This window comes from Ovis aries, chromosome 8 (assembly GCF_016772045.2).
Source record: "Ovis aries strain OAR_USU_Benz2616 breed Rambouillet chromosome 8, ARS-UI_Ramb_v3.0, whole genome shotgun sequence".
Classification (NCBI taxonomy): domain Eukaryota; kingdom Metazoa; phylum Chordata; class Mammalia; order Artiodactyla; family Bovidae; genus Ovis; species Ovis aries.
The window spans coordinates 75,732,674-75,749,717 of NC_056061.1; the positions used below are offsets into that span (position 1 = coordinate 75,732,674).

The window sequence follows — 17,044 nt, forward strand, 5'->3', positions numbered from 1 at the left end:
TATCAATTGGAGTATAATTGCTTTCAATGGGGCTTCCCTGATGTAAAGAAACTGCCTACAATACAGGAGACCCAGGTTTGATCCCTGGGTTGGGAAGATCCCCTGGAGAAGAGAATGGCTGCCCACTCCAGTATTCTTGCCTGGAGAAGCCCACGGACAGAGGAGCCTGGTGGGCTGCGATGTTGTGTTAGTTTCTAGTGTATAGCAAAGTGAATCAGCTACATGTTTACAGACATACCCTTCCCTCTTGAGCCTTCCTCCCACACCCCTACTTTATTATTTTTAATGCTACATTAAAAATCTTTTCTTAAAAGATTGAAATACAGAGTTCCTATCTATATCAACATGCCTGCAGTATACATGTATCTCTTTTTAAATGATCCCAGGCTTCTAACTTGGTTAAGCATGCCAAGGTTGCCTAGTTCACACACATTTAAAACTGAAAGCACCCTTTATGGCCCATCTTTACCAAAAATTTCTCAGCTTTGTCTGTTTGCCTGTGTGGCCCATCTTGGGAGAGTCTTGTGTCCTATGAAACCACATTGTGGATATTACTTTTGTTGTTCGATTGGCTTTAATGACCCCTAAATTTAGTGGGATTAATTTACTAAATCAGTGCCAAATAATTCTTTAAAAAATACTGGCTTTCCCACGATAGATCTTTGCTGGACTCTGCTAATATGGTATAGATTGTAGCCTGCAAGGCTCCTCTGTCCATGGAATTCTGCAGGCAAGAATACTGGAGTGGGCTGCCATTCCCTTCTCCAGGGGATCTTCCTGACCCAGGGATCGAACTCAGGTCTCCTGCATCACAGGCAGATTCTTTACCATCTGAGCCACCAGGGAAACCCATCTGAGTCCAGTGTGTCCCAATAATATCTACCTAATGGCTTTCTAGACAGTAAGTCAATCAAAAGAAAAGTCTCAGATCTCTGTCACTTAAAGATTCCACTTGAGATTCTTACAAAGAGTTAACTGCTAGGGAGAACAGCCCTCACCCTCTAAATTAAAAGCTGGGATATTACTACATGCTACTATAACAAAATGCCATAGTCTGGGTGACTTGGACAGCAAACATTTATTTTTCAGTGTTGGAGGCTGCAAACCAAAGCCCAGGGGGCGAGCATGGCTGAGTTCTCGTTTGCAGCCGGCCTTCTCCTCTTCGCTTCCTCGCGTGGTAGAAAGAGGCAGGACTGCTCTCTGGGGTCTCTTTCATGAGAGCACTAACCCCTTTTATGATGGCGCTACTCTCGGGCCGCTTGTTTGGTCGCTAAGTCCTATTCGGTTCTCTGCAGTCCCTGGAAGGCAGCATACCAGGCTCCCCTGTCCTCCACTGTCTCCCGGAGTTTGCTCAAATTCACGTCCATTGGATTAGTGATGCCATCCAACCATCTCATACTCCACCACCCCTTTCTCCTTTGGGTTCAGTCTTTCCCAGCATCAGGGTCTTTTCCAATGAGTCGACTCTTCGCATGAGGTAGCCAAAGTATTGGCGCTTCAGGATCAGTCCTTCCAATGAATAGACAGTTGATTTCCTTTAGAACTGACTGGTTTAATCTCCTTGCAGTCCAAAGGACTCTCAAAAGTCTTCTCCAGCACCACAATTCAAAATCATGAATCCTTTGGTGCTCAGCCTTCTTTATGGTCCAACTCTCACATCCGTACATGACTACTGGAAAAACCATACGGACCTTTGTCAGCAAAGGGATGAATCTGCTTTTTACTGTACTGTCTAGGTTTGTCATAGCTTTCCTTCCAAGAAGCAAGCTTCTTCTAATTTCATGGCTGCAGTCACCGTTTGCATGGCCTGATACTGCTACTGCTAAGTCACTTCAGTCGTGTCCGACTCTTCGCGACCCCATGGACTGCAGCCTACCAGGCTCCTCTGTCCATGGGATTTTCCAGGCAAGAGTACTGGAGTGGGGTGCCATTGCCTTCTCCATTGCATGGCCTAGTCACCTCCAAAAGCCCCCATCCTAATCCCAGCACATTAAAGGAAAGGATTTCAACATACTAATTTGTGGAAGATACAACCACTAGGTCTGTAACAGCTGACAGTAAAAAAAAAAGGGACGAGCAGTAGTTAGATGAATTTAAAACTAACTTCCAGTTTCCTGGAGTATTTTTGCTTTCATACTTGATTTAAAGTGTTCCTTCTGTGTCTTTCATATCCCTTCAAAGTTGTGTAGTCACCCGTGAAGATCCCCACAGGAATACACTCTGTACTTCTGAGTCTGTTTATGATCAACAGGAGTGCCTCTCAGGCTAAAAGAAGAAATTATTACTTTTTAAAGTTTGCTCTTGATCTTGCTGCTGCTGCTAAGTCGCTTCAATCGTGTCCGACTCTGTACGACCCCATAGACGGCAGCCCACCAGGCTCCCCCATCCCTGGGATTCTCCAGGCAAGAACACTGGAGTGGGTTGCCATTTGCATGAAAGTGAAATCGCTCAGTCGTGTCCGACTCTTAGTGACCCCATGGACTGCAGCCCACCAGGCTCCTCCGCCCATGGGATTTTCCAGGCAGAAGTACTGGAGTGGGGTGCTGCCCTTGATCTTATCTGGAAGTTATTAGTGATATGGTTTCATAGGACCTTACTAATAGCTGAGTCTGAGTATAGAAAGAAAATGTAAATTCCTTGCCAGTTTCTAGCTGGATGGAAAGTTTGAGGATTCAGTAAAAGTGAACAAAGTGACTATAAAACAATGGAATTTTCATAATTTATACCATGAGATTCAACCTCTACCCTTGAGCTTAACATGTGTGCATGATAAGGATCATAGGAACAATCTAATTGATCATAATATCTTCTTACTGTTTTAGATATTTACATTGGAATTTAGATACCTGCAAGGTATTGCTGCTCTTTTAACAAGATACAGCTTCAATTAAATAAGCATTTACTTACCACCTAGTTCTCTCGTGGGCACTTTTGAGAAGATAAAGGATTAAAGGAACTATGCAATAGTCCCTATATCCTTAGACTCACAGAAGTCTAGGGACATGTGTCTTGTGTACCTGAAAGAACTGGAAAAGAACCCTGTCCCTTTCTCATCTGCCTGGGATTGTGGAATTCCAAAGCTTAGCTAAGTGCTGGTGTTACATTCTTCTGAGCATCAGAGAGTGAATACTTGAACTATAAGCTCTCTCTCAACACTCAGAAGGAGTATCTTTAGTGAATTTCATCTGGGCTTTAAAGCCTTGACTACATGAAAATACACTTTCTACAGAGGTTTTTTTTTTTTTTGAAACATAATGTCCACTATGTTCTTTTTCTTCTTTAGTTTGTTATGTACTAAGCCCTGTGTGTGATGTTTTGCTTCCTCTGGGAGAAAAAAAAAAAATCAGTATATTTTCTGTATTTTAACAGAGAGAACTATATACATTGGCCACCAGGAATTTCAGAAATCTCCAACTGCGATATCAACTCTCCTATCTCCTACAATCACCCTGATGTCTCTGTGAGACTTAATGGCCTATATACTTTTTTCATCATCCTTGTCAAATTCCTCCTTGTAAAATTCTAATCAACTTCTATCTTTCCTAACTCCACTTTTATTCATTCTTATCATTTCTTTGCAGGTTTTTCTGGTAGTTATCTCAAGATCTTAAGGAAAGATAGTAGTGTGTAAATAAATAAGCAAAAATAAAATGAGAAACTCATCTTAGAAGTACCATTTGTTTCAGTGAATATATGGAAAAAAAAAAAGAAAATAATTAGAGTGGTTTTTTGCTGTTTGTTTTTGTTTTAGGAAATAGAAAATCACCTTGACAAGGACACAGAGGGCTACGATGTGGTGCTTGACGCCATAGACACGATGCAGAGAGTAGCCTGGCACATCAATGACATGAAGCGGAAACATGAACACGCTGTCCGCCTGCAGGTGAGGCCTCGGGGTGGCCGTGTCTGGTGAGGCCATGGACCTATTGCTTGCTACCGTTTCCCAAATCAGATGTTAAGCCTGCTCAGTCTTGCAGGCCACCCAGGGTCTTCATCACAGATCTCGCTAAGAAACATCAGGATCAAAAAAAAAGAAAAGAGTAGGCCATCAATAATACTGATCATTGTTGAATGTAGTTATTATGACTCAGGGAACTCAAACTGGGGCTCTGTGACAACCTCAAGGGGTGGGATGGAGTGGGAGGTGGGAGGGAGGTTCAAGAGGGAGGGGTCATACGTACACCTATGGCTAATTCATGATGTATGGCAGAAACCAACACAGTGTTGCAAAGTTGTTATCCTTCAATTAAAAATAAATAAATCCCTGGGTCAGGAAGATGCCCTGGAGAATGGAATGGCAATCCACTCCAGTATTCTTGCCTGGAGAATTCCGTGGACAGTGGAGCCTGACGGGCTACAGTCCATGCGGTTGCAAAGAGTCAGACACGACTGAGTGTCCAAACTGTGTAAAAGGGTTTTAAGCCTCTGTTCCTCTGTCACTAGTTCGCAAAGTCATGAGATGGTGAACGTGTGGTGATGCGGCGGGGGACTCAGGAAGGAGGACTAAGTCCAGAACCAGGTCCTTGGCAGCTTTCCTGGGGAGGGGACGTACCGTGGCATTTTAGACCCCTCACTTTTAAAACAAGGCACGTTTGCTAATGTCCCTTCCATCGTCACCATATTTAGCTCCTGGGAACTTTGGATGGATGCTAGCTAAGTCAGTGACCATGTCCTAGGCACCTTAGAAGATGCTCTATTTAGAAACTGAAGGTCGTGTCTGCTCAGAGACTAGGCCGAGGCTCTTGGTTGTCCCCGGAGTAACAGAAAAGCCCAGTGTGACTCCATGCTATGCAGAGCACCTGTGTTCAGCTTGGGAGAAACCCATGTCCTTTGGCCCGTACCTTCGAACAGAGCTCTAGGTTTCATCTACGTGCACCCGGAGGATAGTAATTGGCTGTCAAAAATCAAAGGAAGAGGACATTCTAATCTTCCAGGCCATATCTGCTTTGTGTAAGCAATAATAAAGGTTTTAATGCTTCATCATTGAAGTGTTCTGTGGACATAATGTCAGCTAGATATTCAGAAATGGCTCAGTGACTGTTTTTTCATAGCTTAGGAGTCTGTCTGGCAGTCTGAAGACACCACTAAATCAGTCTCTGGCTCTGAATCACCTCCGTTTGTACCTTCAGCTTAAGAATTTTCGAGTGGTTTTGTGGGCTGCTTAACTCAGTGCTGTTTTTTAATATTTTCATTTTCACAAAATAACAAAATCCATTTTCTTTAAAAAGTTAATATGGATATACAATATATCCCAAAGAAACTTCAAAGTCCGGCTATCCATTTCTATTTATCAAGTTCCATTAAAAATGCAATGGGGGACTTCCCTGGTGGTCCAGTGGTTAAGAATCTGCCTTCCAATGCAGAGGACATGAGTTCGATCCCTGACCGGGAAACTAAGATCCCATATGCCAAGGGGCAACTAAGCCCACACATGGGAACCACTGAACCCGTGAGCCACAGCTAAGATCCGATACAGCCAAAAAACAAAAACACACTGGTGAAGAAACGTCCGTTTCCTTTCCCCCAATGAATGGGATTAATGTCAGAGAATTTCTGAGATGTATCTTGTGTGATCTTCTACCAGTTTTCATTATGGGTTACTTGTATCTGGTGTGACTTCAGTTTCTGGAAGAAGGATTTTAGGTCAGTAGCTCTGAAGGTTTTTGTCCAAGATAAGGGATGAGCATATCTTGGGAAGGATGGTGAGAAGGCCACACTGGCAGCCTCTGTTCCTGGCTTTTGAAAGACACCCTCACTGCCTTAGAGGGATTATTGCAGGAGGGGAAGAAGTAATTAGCAACCTGTCAAATAACACCTTGCTTAAGTTCTATTAACCCTGAAGTGACACCAGCCCTAAATGTCGTGGACATCAGACACCACTCAGGACCCTGAGACCCTGCTGCAGGTATTTGGACCCCATTCCTGAGGCTCAGTGGGCTTCCCAGGTGGTGCTAGTGGTGAAGAACCCACCTCCCAAAGCCCAAAACATAAGAGGCACTTTCGACCTCTGGGTCAGGAAGATCCCTGGAGGTGGGCATGGCAACCCACTCCAGTACTCTTGCCTGGAGAATCCTATGAACAGAGGAACCTGACAGGCTACCATCCATAGAGTTGTAGAGAGTCAGACATGATTGAAGGAACTCAGCATGCACGCACCCATCAAAGCTCAACAAACAGGTCCCTGGAACAGGACCTTCCCAAGGTCCTCCCCACCTTGCCCTCCCACCTCCTGTTTAATCACAGGGCATGTTCACTCTTTCAGGAGATACAGAGTTTGCTCACCAACTGGAAGGGGCCAGACCTGACCAGCTACGGGGAGCTAGTGCTCGAAGGGACCTTTCGCCTCCAGCGGGCCAAGAATGAACGGACACTCTTCCTCTTTGACAAGCTGCTGCTCATCACCAAGAAGAGAGATGACACGTTTACATACAAAGCCCACATCCTGGTAGGTCTGCGTGCGTGTCCTGGGTGGGGACTGGGGGCGCTGGTTCCACTCCCTCGCGAGCCTGCCTCACCCTCTCTGCTTGCCCCTCCAGTGCGGCAACCTCATGCTGGTGGAAGTGATCCCAAAGGAGCCTCTCAGCTTCAGCGTCTTCCACTACAAGAACCCCAAGCTGCAGCACACGGTTCAGGTATCAGCGTCCCTTTGCCTCCCTGTGAGGCTCACCCTCATGCATGGTGAGCGTCACGTGCCTGACGGCCTTTCCACGGCTTGCTGGCCACCCTGCATGTGTCCCGTCCGGTCAGAGGTCCTGGGGTGGCCGTGTCTTGTGAGAGGTAGGATTGCGTGACTGTCCACCTCTCCTCCTGGTAGGCGAAGTCGCAGCAAGACAAACGCCTGTGGGTTCTGCACCTGAAGAGGCTGATCCTGGAGAATCATGCAGCAAAGATTCCAGCTAAGGTAAGACCATGAGGGCAACGAACAATAAAATGGAAGAGAATTCAGGTCTCAGGAAGACAGCCTGATGGGAATAAATGTACACTTTCAAAATGAAGACTGTTGAAAGAGAAGCTGCATAAAGGAACAATTGCACCAGCCATTCATACTGAAAAGATTCATATTCAGCGAGACTCTGCAGAGAGTTTTTGGTTCATTAATGTCGTTGTTGTTTGAAGAAAAATAAGGGAAAGATTGTAAAAAAATTTTCTAGAGCACTAGTACAAAATAAGGGAGTTATGAGAATTATTCAATACTGTGCTAAGCACCTAGGGTAAATAAAGCTGGCTTAGGTTCTGTGGGAAGCAAGACCCAGACTTGGCTGCGAAGGAATCTGCAGACAAGGAGCTAGTCATATAAATGATGAACTGTTTGCTAAATATGATGAATTAATAGAGAGATAAGCCAAGTATTGTGGACGAGTAAAGTATTCAAGTTTATGGTCAAGTGAGGAGAGGAAAGAAAATGCCTTCTACCTCAGTCTTGGTGGAGGAGGAATATTTTTATTAAATGGGGAAAAGAACAAGGGAAACCAAGCTGAGAGAACAGCATAAACAAAAATCAAAGAGGTGTGAAAAGGGGCCCTGTGTTCAATAGCACACAGACTGTGCTCAAATGGAAGTCCTCAGATTGAATGGTCGAGTTCTTAGGAGATGGAGTAGGAGGTAAGATTAGAGAAGTGGAAAGCAGTCAGCTGACCTTTGAAGGCTTTGAACACACACACACACACACACACACACACACACACACAGACACACAGAGACACACACAGAGACACACACACACACACACACACACAGAGGAACCTGGATTATTGGAGGGGGAAGCTCCTGAAGCTTTTGGAGGGAGGGGATGGTCTGTGCTGTGTTCTGAGACTGTCATTTTGGGGGCAGCGTGATGGATAAGCTGGTAGAGCATCACTGGCAGCAGGAAAAGAATTGGCAGGTCTCCGTGGTGTGCTGGAAAGGAGAAGAGGGGCACTGCCGGGTGGCAGAAGAGGAGGAGGAGAGGCAGTGTAGAAGAGGGGAGGGAGAAGTAAGTCAGGATGAGTCAGGTGTTGGGCCAAGAGGCTGGTGTTAAGTTCCAAGACAGGCTTCCAGGGAGAGGAACCGGTTGGATGGGCCTGAGAGGGAGGCGTGGTGGCCCATGTGCAGGGGCAGTTCAGCTGCAGGAGAGATGCAGGCCTGTCCACCCTGGCAGTCATCAGAGCCCGGAGATTTGATAGGAGGGCCCACACAAATGCGTAACGGGAAGACAGACCCTTGGGAATCCAACATCTAAGTGCTCGGCAAGGGGCGGAGGATTTGGAGAAGAACCAAAGAAAAAGTGGCCAAATGAGGCAGTAAGAAAACCGAAAGAGAAAGTATGGTAAGGAAAGAAGGAAAGAACCTCCCTGGGAAAGAGTGGAGTAACTGTCTCAAAGGCCGAAGAGATGACAACAGATTCCAACAAAAGCAGATATTAGGTTTGGCAACTAAGAGATAAGGGAGAGAAAGAGCAGTGGGTTGAAGAGAAATAAGGAACAGACTGTGTGTGGCCTTCTTTTTTTAAGCAAAGTTCAGAAAGGACAAGCAGTAGTAGTTTGAGGAGAGATAAGAGCAAAGAAAGACACTTTGCCCTCATGAAGAATGTCGTGAGCATGTAAGCTGAGGGGATGAGGAAAGGAAACAGGAGACAGGAAAGATAAGAGGTGGGGTACTCCTTGGAATGTAACTCTGGGGAGACGGAAGGATAGGGGCATCCTTAATCCAAAATTTGGGGTGGGGGTGTGTACTGTAAATATAGTCTAATAAAAACATTAGATTGTGAATATAATGATGGGAACTCAAAACTTACTATTTACTGAAAAAATATGCAAGAACTGCTAATGCACACCTCCATATATAAAAACATGGCTTCTTCAAGCTTTTAAAATCTAGAACTAATTCCCTTGGTCTTAGGAACCAAAAATTGGTGCAACTGTATATAAAATTAAGAAATCCATTCACCTTCTCTATACTAATTACACTTTTTATATTAACTTTACCAGTAGGTGTAGGGGTTAGTCTTGTCAAGAGTCAGAAACATCTTCCCTGAGCTAGGGGAAGAAGAAAAATAAAGAGAGGATAAACTTTGAGGTGGACTTGAGAGAGCTTAAAGGGTGTGCCTTCACTAAAGTTGCTGGTAATAGCATCTGCTGGGTGAGTGGAAGCAAAGATGGGGCTAGGTGTCCAAGGGCAATTAGGGAGATTCAGAGCACGTGCTAAAGAACATAGACTAGGGACTTTCCTGGTAGTCCAGGGGCTAAGACTCTGTGCTCCCAATGCTGGGGGCCTGGGTTTGATCCCTGGTCAGGGAAATAGATCCCACATGCCGCAATTAAGAGTTCCCATGCCACAAGTAAAGATCTTGGATTCAGCAGTGGAGATCAGAGATACCATGTGCCATAGCTAAGACCTAGTACAACCAAATAAATAATTTTTATAAAACCATGGGCTAGAGAGTCAGTGGGGCTGACTACAGCCATCTGTGAAAGGAATCCTGGACCCCACTGAGGCTGACCACCACAAACCAATGTGATTACTCAGCAACTTTGAAACTAGTGTGAAGAACCCTGGCACACATGGGTTGCCCAAGGTTGGGGACCAGCAGAGCCGTGAGGGGAAAGGTCAACAGGGAAGGCAGAGTGCTAACCAGTATCCAACCTGCAGTGATTGAGCATAATTCCCAGGCTGAGTGGAGCGTGAAACCAACCAGGAAAACAGGTGCATGAAGGATGAGTCAGAGAACTGGTTCAGCAAGAGTCTGGGTGGAGAGATGGAAATACAGAGATCTGTCACTGAAGGAGGGACTTCTGGAGTCCTACCTGCAAGGGAGGGCACTTCTGGGTGATGACAGGCTCCGGGGGCGGCTGTGATTATGCGTTGCTTGCTGTTCTAGAGTGAAGGGAAAGGTTAGATGTCCTAAAGGATATGAGGATCCACATGTATGGGGAAGGGGTCTATGCTGGGGCAGAGAGGAGGCAAGTAGAGCGGTAAATGGGACGATGCTCATGAGAGTAGAACTGGGTGGGAAATGACGCTATCTGAGATTTCTGAGAAACAAAGTCTGTTTGCTCTTTGCATACTTTTTGAAAAGTCTTTGAAGCTTGTCCTCAGGGGCTGTCAGCAGCACTTCTGTGCCCAGGAAATGAATGTGCATGGGTGTGGGCTTTGACTGAGGCGTGAGTCTCAGCTCATCAGGGCCTTCCAAGGGGTCAGGTAACTCACGCAGAGAGGTGAATGCATTTTCTTCATACTTAATCATTTGTCTGCTGGCCTCGTCTCTTGGAATGCCCTTCTGAGCCATGGCAGGTGCCATTCATAAGCCCCACCTGTTGTTCACCTGTCCCTGGGAAAATCAAAACTGCCAAAGGGGTTCTGAAAGGCAGTTATTGGCCATTACAAAATGAAGCTAGCTTACGGAACTTCCTCTTTCTCCCACACTAGGGGGTGTATATTCCAAGCAGTGTTCCCTTTATATTTTATAAGGGTTAATAGAGTCACGGTAGAATTGTACTTTTTTGTCCCTGACCCTTTTAGGATGTAAAATCTATTTTTTCAGCTACAAATGCTTGAGCACCATACAGTGTGCTGAGTACTTTGTATGCTTATTTCTTCCTTTTAGCAAAATGCCTTCTGCTAAAGGTCTTGTTCTCCCCATTCTAGAGAAATAAAAACAGAGGCTCAGAGATGGAAAGTAAACTGCCCTAGTTTATGCAATTAGGACTAGTTTATGCAATCTGGACTGAGTCCAGATTCAAACCCAGTTCTGCCTGGCCCCAAAGATCGTCTTAACTACATTGTTCCCAGGGAAAATGAAAGCACTCTTATTTACTATATTATATCCACTATAAGGTTGTGATAATTTTCTATTTTATTTAAGCAGGATTATTACTAATTTGAATTTTTCACTTTCCTTAAGACTATTTCTTCAATTATTTTCTTAAAGCTTTCAAAAGATATTTACTCTTATTAAATGAAATACATAATGGGAAAAATATCAAAAAATGTATCATTGTTCTACTATTTAACACCTTAAGAAGTTAGGTTCCTCCTAAAGAGTCAACACAACTTAGCAACTAAACAAACGACAAAGAACAAAACCTCCTTCTGGTCCTTAAATTCTGTGATGGTCCTTGACTGACCTCTAGTGGAAAATGTGGGAATAGTACTTTTTGATATTAAATGTCAAGGCAATAAAAAAATACTGAGTTCTTAAAGTCAAGCTTACAAATATTAAGAAACTTCCTGGAAATTAGCCATATGGTCCATCTATATATGTGGTATATACACTAACTTTTGTCCAGATTAATTGGGAATAGGGTGCAGGTAGAAACTGTTGGATTTTCTATATACACATGGTTCTGCAAATGCCCTTCACAGAAATTGAGCTAACATTTGTGTCTAAAATTAACTTGACTAGTAACCTCAAACTCTAAATGTATGGTAAAAATATCAGTGTTATAAAAAAGAATAAACGCTTATTTTCTCAAAATTAAGGTGACTGCATCAAGGCTTTTGTTTTTTAATTGCCACTTAGCCTAGACATTTTTACTGTGATGTCACATACTGCAACAAAGTAAAATTATTTTGTAAGTTATTCTTAGCATAATATAGGCTCAGTCACACTGCCTTGAAAAATGAAAATGACATTTAAGATGCAAGAAAGCCTACCTTATTTTTTTTCTTCTTTGAATCCTTGGGCAAAATAATTCATGTTAAGGCCCTTAACTTATCTTTTTATAGTTCCCTAAACATTGATAACATATGACAACAATCATAACCAAAAGAAGCCTCAAAGCAATAAACTTCAGAAGCTCAGGTGGGGAGAAGGATGTATGTATAGGAAGCAAGAGTCAAGGTTATTGGGGTCAGTCCCCTGCCGGAGTAGATGGTAACTAACTGGGTTAAATGGCTGTCGTTTGCTACCAGTAGCAAGTATGAAAGGTGGATCCTATCTGACCATCTTCAGGTTGAGGGAACTTATGCAGAAATGTGAGAGCACTTGCCTAGTTAAGAGCTAGAGCCGAATCACGGACTGTGTCCTCCAGGGCCCATCTCCCACACTGCAGCTCTTTCTCCCCCTCGGGATATTCCAGGGCACACAAAAGAGATGGTGGTGCAGGCATGCTGCAGGGAGCTGGGAGAGTCAGCTGATAAGTGCATCATATTTGGAGGGAGGAAAACATAGGCACTATTTTGCATTCAGCTCAAAAGAGTTATCATGCCCCCGTGATAGGAGGAGGGCTGATGGTGTAGGCTCTGTTCCTTGAACCTTTGATTGCATAGATTGAGATTGGATTCAATAGAACAGGGTTGCATAGAAGGAATCTAGATTGTGTGATAAGCTGCTCAGCCAAGGTATGGATCCTTTGGTGAAAGTGTCTTTCTCTCTTTCCCTTTTCTTTTCCCTTCCTCCTCCTCCCTCTATCTTCTCCCCCCTACCCCCACCTTCCCTCCTTTCTTCCTTCCCTTTTTTCTTGCCTGGTGGAGGCTGTAAGCTTAGCCTCGGGGCACCAAAGGGACAGCATCTACCACCCACATGAGGATGCTCAACTGTTTGAATCCCTTGAAATTGGTATTAGTGCCTAAAAGAAAGGTGTTTTAGTTCTATAAAAACTTTCAAAAACCACTCATCCCAGTGGGATAAAACGTGTCTTGGGATCGGTAGTTTAAAATAGGAACAAACAAAACAGGTCTTTGTAATTATAACTACATCTTCTTTATTTCAGGCCAAGCAAGCAATACTTGAAATGGATGCCATTCGTAAGTTCTGTTTTCTTACACAATTTGAAATCTCATTGTCCACTTGTATCTATCACATTTTCTATCTTCAGGTTTACAGATGCCAGTTGTCAATTATGAGATGTCAAAACCCAATTGTAAGAAAGTAGCAGCTCTCTATTCACTGTTGTAACAGACAGAGCCAGTTGGATATCTCTTGTTAACCCATTGGCTTCTTTCTCCATTGATTTCTCCTGGTTCATCTGTGAGCCCGCCAATGGCTCATCACATGTCTCCACATCAACTCACAGCAAGCTATGCTTCCAGGATCACCTCTTACCCCACCTCCATCACCACCAAAACAATGAAGGTCTCACAATGCATTTCCCACATCACCCCATGAGCGAAAAATATATTGATTATCTGTAAGAATCACACTAACTCGATAGGTGTTGGTTCCTGATACAGCTCACATTTCAAGTTAAAACTGCCCCCGCACATGTGACTGTGTCTTACATTTCTCATAGCAGGCAGAGAATACATACAAGTGAGGTCTTTCCAATAAAATAAGACCTGTTCAAAGCACTTACCACATCCTTGTTACTGCCCAGGTTAAACAGACTTTAAAAAGAAGCAATAGCTTCAAAGACTTACAGCCAAGTCTAATAGAAACTTTTACTGAAAACTTCCTACTTTTGAGGAATCTTTCCCCAAGTACAAACATTAATTCACTTACACAACACCCTCTCTTCCTCCTAGCCTGCTGACTGATGGAGTCATCTTGCATCATTTCCTGGTGGGGGTCCTGCTGGAAAAGAAATGAAACGTTACTGAAATAAAGAAATGAGCACCAGCACTGAGATTCCCCATTGCATGCCCACAGGACCCCACCAGGAAATGATGCAAGATGACCCCATCAGAGAGCTAGACTGGGGCTCACTGCCCTGTGTGCTCTGAAGCCACTTATTCAGTAAAAATCTCTTTAAGATTCTTTTCTTTTTTTTTGGAGGTATAGTTGATTGGTGGCTTAGACAGTTAAGAATCTGCCTGCAGTGTGGGAGACCCAGGTTTGATCCCTGGCTTGGGAAGATCCCCTGGAGAAGGGAATGGCAACCCACTCCAGTATCCTTGCCTGGAGAATCCTATGGACAGAGGAGCTTGGCAGGCACAGTCCATGGAGTCACAAAGAGTCGGACACAGCTGAGCAACTAACACACTTCCATAGTTGAATTTCAGTATATCATTCCCAGGCATACAACAGTGATTCACAGTTTTAAAAGATTTTACTTTATTTGTAGTTATAAAATATTATCTGTATTCCCTGTGCTGTACAATATATTCATATAGCTGATTTATTTTATCAATATGTGTATAATACAGTGGGCACTCTGTAGAGAAGGTGAGGTCATGGATGGGTGTGTGAGAATGAGGAGGAAAGATGGAGAAATATGAAGACCCAGAGGGGTCAGCTGTTCAGTCCCAGTCTCTGTGTCGCCATTGGTTAGTGAGTTCAGCTGTTAATTGAAAAGCTGGTGGTTTGAGCCCATCCAGGAATGCTGTGTTTCGGCTTCCCAGGTGGTGCTAGTGGTTTAAAAAAAAAAAAAAAACCACCTACCAATGCAGGAGATAAGAGACCCAGGTTTGACCCCTGGCTCAGGAAGATCCCCTGGAGGAGGGTATGGCAACCCATGCCAGTATTCTTGCCTGGAGAATCCCATGGACAGAGGAGCCTGGCGGGCTACAGTCCATAGGGTCACAGAGTCAGACAGGACTGAAGTGACTTAGCACGCACAGCTGTTCAGCATGAGCCGCTACCTTTGACAACATTGTTTGTTTATTGCCAGGCTCTGGGTTAGCTCTTGGACACCCACAAGGGCACACGGCATAGCACAGGGAGCTCAGTGTTGTGTGGCAGCCTGGATGGGGATGGGGCTGGGGGGAAGGGATACGTGGGTGTGTAGACGAGCAGCTGTGCTGTGCACCTGAAACTATAGCATGGTTATACTCCAATCTAAAAAAAATTTAAAATAAATTACAGATAAATTATACAGAGAGTAATTACACATTCTTTAATTTTTAAAAATATGAGGCTTAAGATCTGAGTATAACTAACAAAGAAGAAATAAATAACACAGAAAAATAATAAAGATTCTCTGAGCACACAGATTGCTGGCAAGCCTCTAACTGGCATCCTGTGCCTCTCTTCCAGGCCAGGTCTATCCACAGCATCCCAGCCTAGGAAAATTACCCTGCTTGCTGTACCCTGACTTTGGTCTCAGCCGGCTGTGAACAGAATAGGCCAGTGCATTGGACCAAATGACCTCATTTGGATACCTTTGACTCTGACATTGAAGTCTCTGTGGTGTTTATAATCCTCAGACCTTTCTCACACTTCAGGCAGACCTCAAGATGTTTAACCTCAATTTGAAGAATACCCGTCTATAGCTACGTCCTAAAACTGTTTATCCTTAAGCTTCAGGGTGCAGATGGTCACTGAATATGCTGCAATACTTTAGGGTCAGACCAGATTTTCTTGATCCAAAGTCTGTGTACCCCTTAGATGAAATGAAATGAAAATCCCTTTTCTGAGAAGAGAACTTAAAACCATTTAAAGCATGTCTAGAAATACATGGAGGGCAGCTTCCACGGGGTCAGGAGGGCTTGGCACCCTCCACCACCATGCCAGGCAGAAATGCCTCTTGAAATTGCTCACCAGATGGAATTCTCCAGGCAGTTGTACCTTGACAGGGTCTCTGATGTGACCCTTTCCTGCAGTTTCTCAGGGGCCTTGTTTTTTTATTCTAATGGAATTGTCTGACCTCTGTGGGTCTCAGAGTTGCTGGTGAGTCTGAATGGGTGCCAGAAGTTACCACACCTTATACATTTGAACTAACTTTTTAAGAAGGGGAAAGCCAAAGGTTGTAGCTCTTTCTGCCAGAGTGAAAAAAGTAGTAGTTGGAATACTTGTGAGTGCCTGGGGGTGTGGGAGGGGGTGGAAGTGAAGAATGTTTACCTTGCTAACACATTCCTGCGGGTCCCACAGTAACCACAAAGTCTTGAGATGCATATTCAACCGCGGTTATGGAAGGAGGGATTCTACCATGTCTGATGAAAAAGAAATCTACAGATACCCAGGACGAGTCCTACCTGTTTTCTGAAAAGTCACAGAACACTGCACTCTTTTTTTTTTTTTTGATGTATTTATTTTAATTGGAGGCTAATTACTTTACAGTATTGTGGTGGGTTTTGCCATACATCGAAGTGAATCAGCATGGAACACTGCATTCTTACAGACATCTGTGGTTCTTTACAGATTACCCAGGCTTCTGTTACAGTCCCGAGGGACAGACTTGTGGCTCTCGAAATGGCTCTGCTCCGTATCGGCTGAGAAGGAAATCTGGTAAATAAAATATAATCAGATATAATAAAAATTAAATAATTTGGGGACACTAGTAATGAAAGTCCCTTTCGGTTAGACCAAAAAGTATTTTCTTTCTGGTTTTTGAACACATCGCCAGTTTGATTATCTTTGACGCTCTCAAGCTTTGGTTCTAAAAGTCATTCTACTTAACTCTCAATTTTTCAATTACTGTAAAACACGTCAATCAACTAAGTTCATTTTGTATAGCATTTTCCACTGGCATGCAGGTGTTTAAATCCTCCTTACTGGCGCTGGTGAAAACTTGTATCCTGTAAATGCCATATACCAAAGCTACTTCAAATCTAAAATTTTAATACACATCTGCTAAACAAGACTTCTTGTGGTATCCCCTTAGCCCTCAGATTTTTCTTCATTTAAGTCAGCATTTACTAAGTTCCTGATTTCCTACACTGTGCTAAGAAAATGTAAGAATAATGCCCATGATTTCTGCTTGCAAGGAGTTTGCAGCCTAGTGGGAGAGTCAAAAAAGGGTTGAACAAATAGCAGTTCATACAGTGGAGTTTGTAGAGGTTGAATGGAAGTTTTGAAAAGGAGGGAGACAGAGGTGAGCCCTCTAGGAAGGACAGAAGACCACACAGAGCAGAGGACCAGGACCCCAGGTAGAATCTGGAGAGCCTGATGATATGGGGCAACACACTGCAGAGGCCCTGAGACTTGAGCCAGCGCACCTTAGGTCAGACAGCTATTGCCACTTATCTGGCCTTGGCTGCAAGGTAGGCTGGAGGTGCAGGTGAGCAAGGTAAATGGGAGGAGATGTGACTAGACTTGCAAATCAGGGCCTGATCATGAAAGCCAAGTAGGTCAGGCAGAGGGTTTGAACCTGATCTGCAAGCTATGGAAGGATTTTAAGCAATGAGATGTTTTCCTGTTAAAAAGAGAATTCTGGCTCGAGGTTGAAAATGAAGTAGGCAGGGACACTGG

The 17,044-nt window shown here is 44.0% G+C and overlaps 1 protein-coding gene across 3 annotated transcripts in view; it reads left to right on the forward strand.

Moving 5' to 3' along the window:
* Nucleotides 1–17,044, forward strand: part of PLEKHG1 (pleckstrin homology and RhoGEF domain containing G1) — a 254,209-nt gene that overhangs the window by 213,936 nt on the left and 23,229 nt on the right. For all 3 annotated transcript variants that reach the window (XM_042253622.2, XM_027972556.3, XM_042253623.1), the window contains 6 exons: nucleotides 3,752–3,883; nucleotides 6,263–6,445; nucleotides 6,537–6,632; nucleotides 6,815–6,901; nucleotides 12,690–12,723; nucleotides 15,995–16,081. In XM_042253622.2, coding sequence (XP_042109556.2) covers nucleotides 3,752–3,883; nucleotides 6,263–6,445; nucleotides 6,537–6,632; nucleotides 6,815–6,901; nucleotides 12,690–12,723; nucleotides 15,995–16,081 — 619 coding nt within the window. The remainder of the gene's footprint in view (nucleotides 1–3,751; nucleotides 3,884–6,262; nucleotides 6,446–6,536; nucleotides 6,633–6,814; nucleotides 6,902–12,689; nucleotides 12,724–15,994; nucleotides 16,082–17,044) is intronic.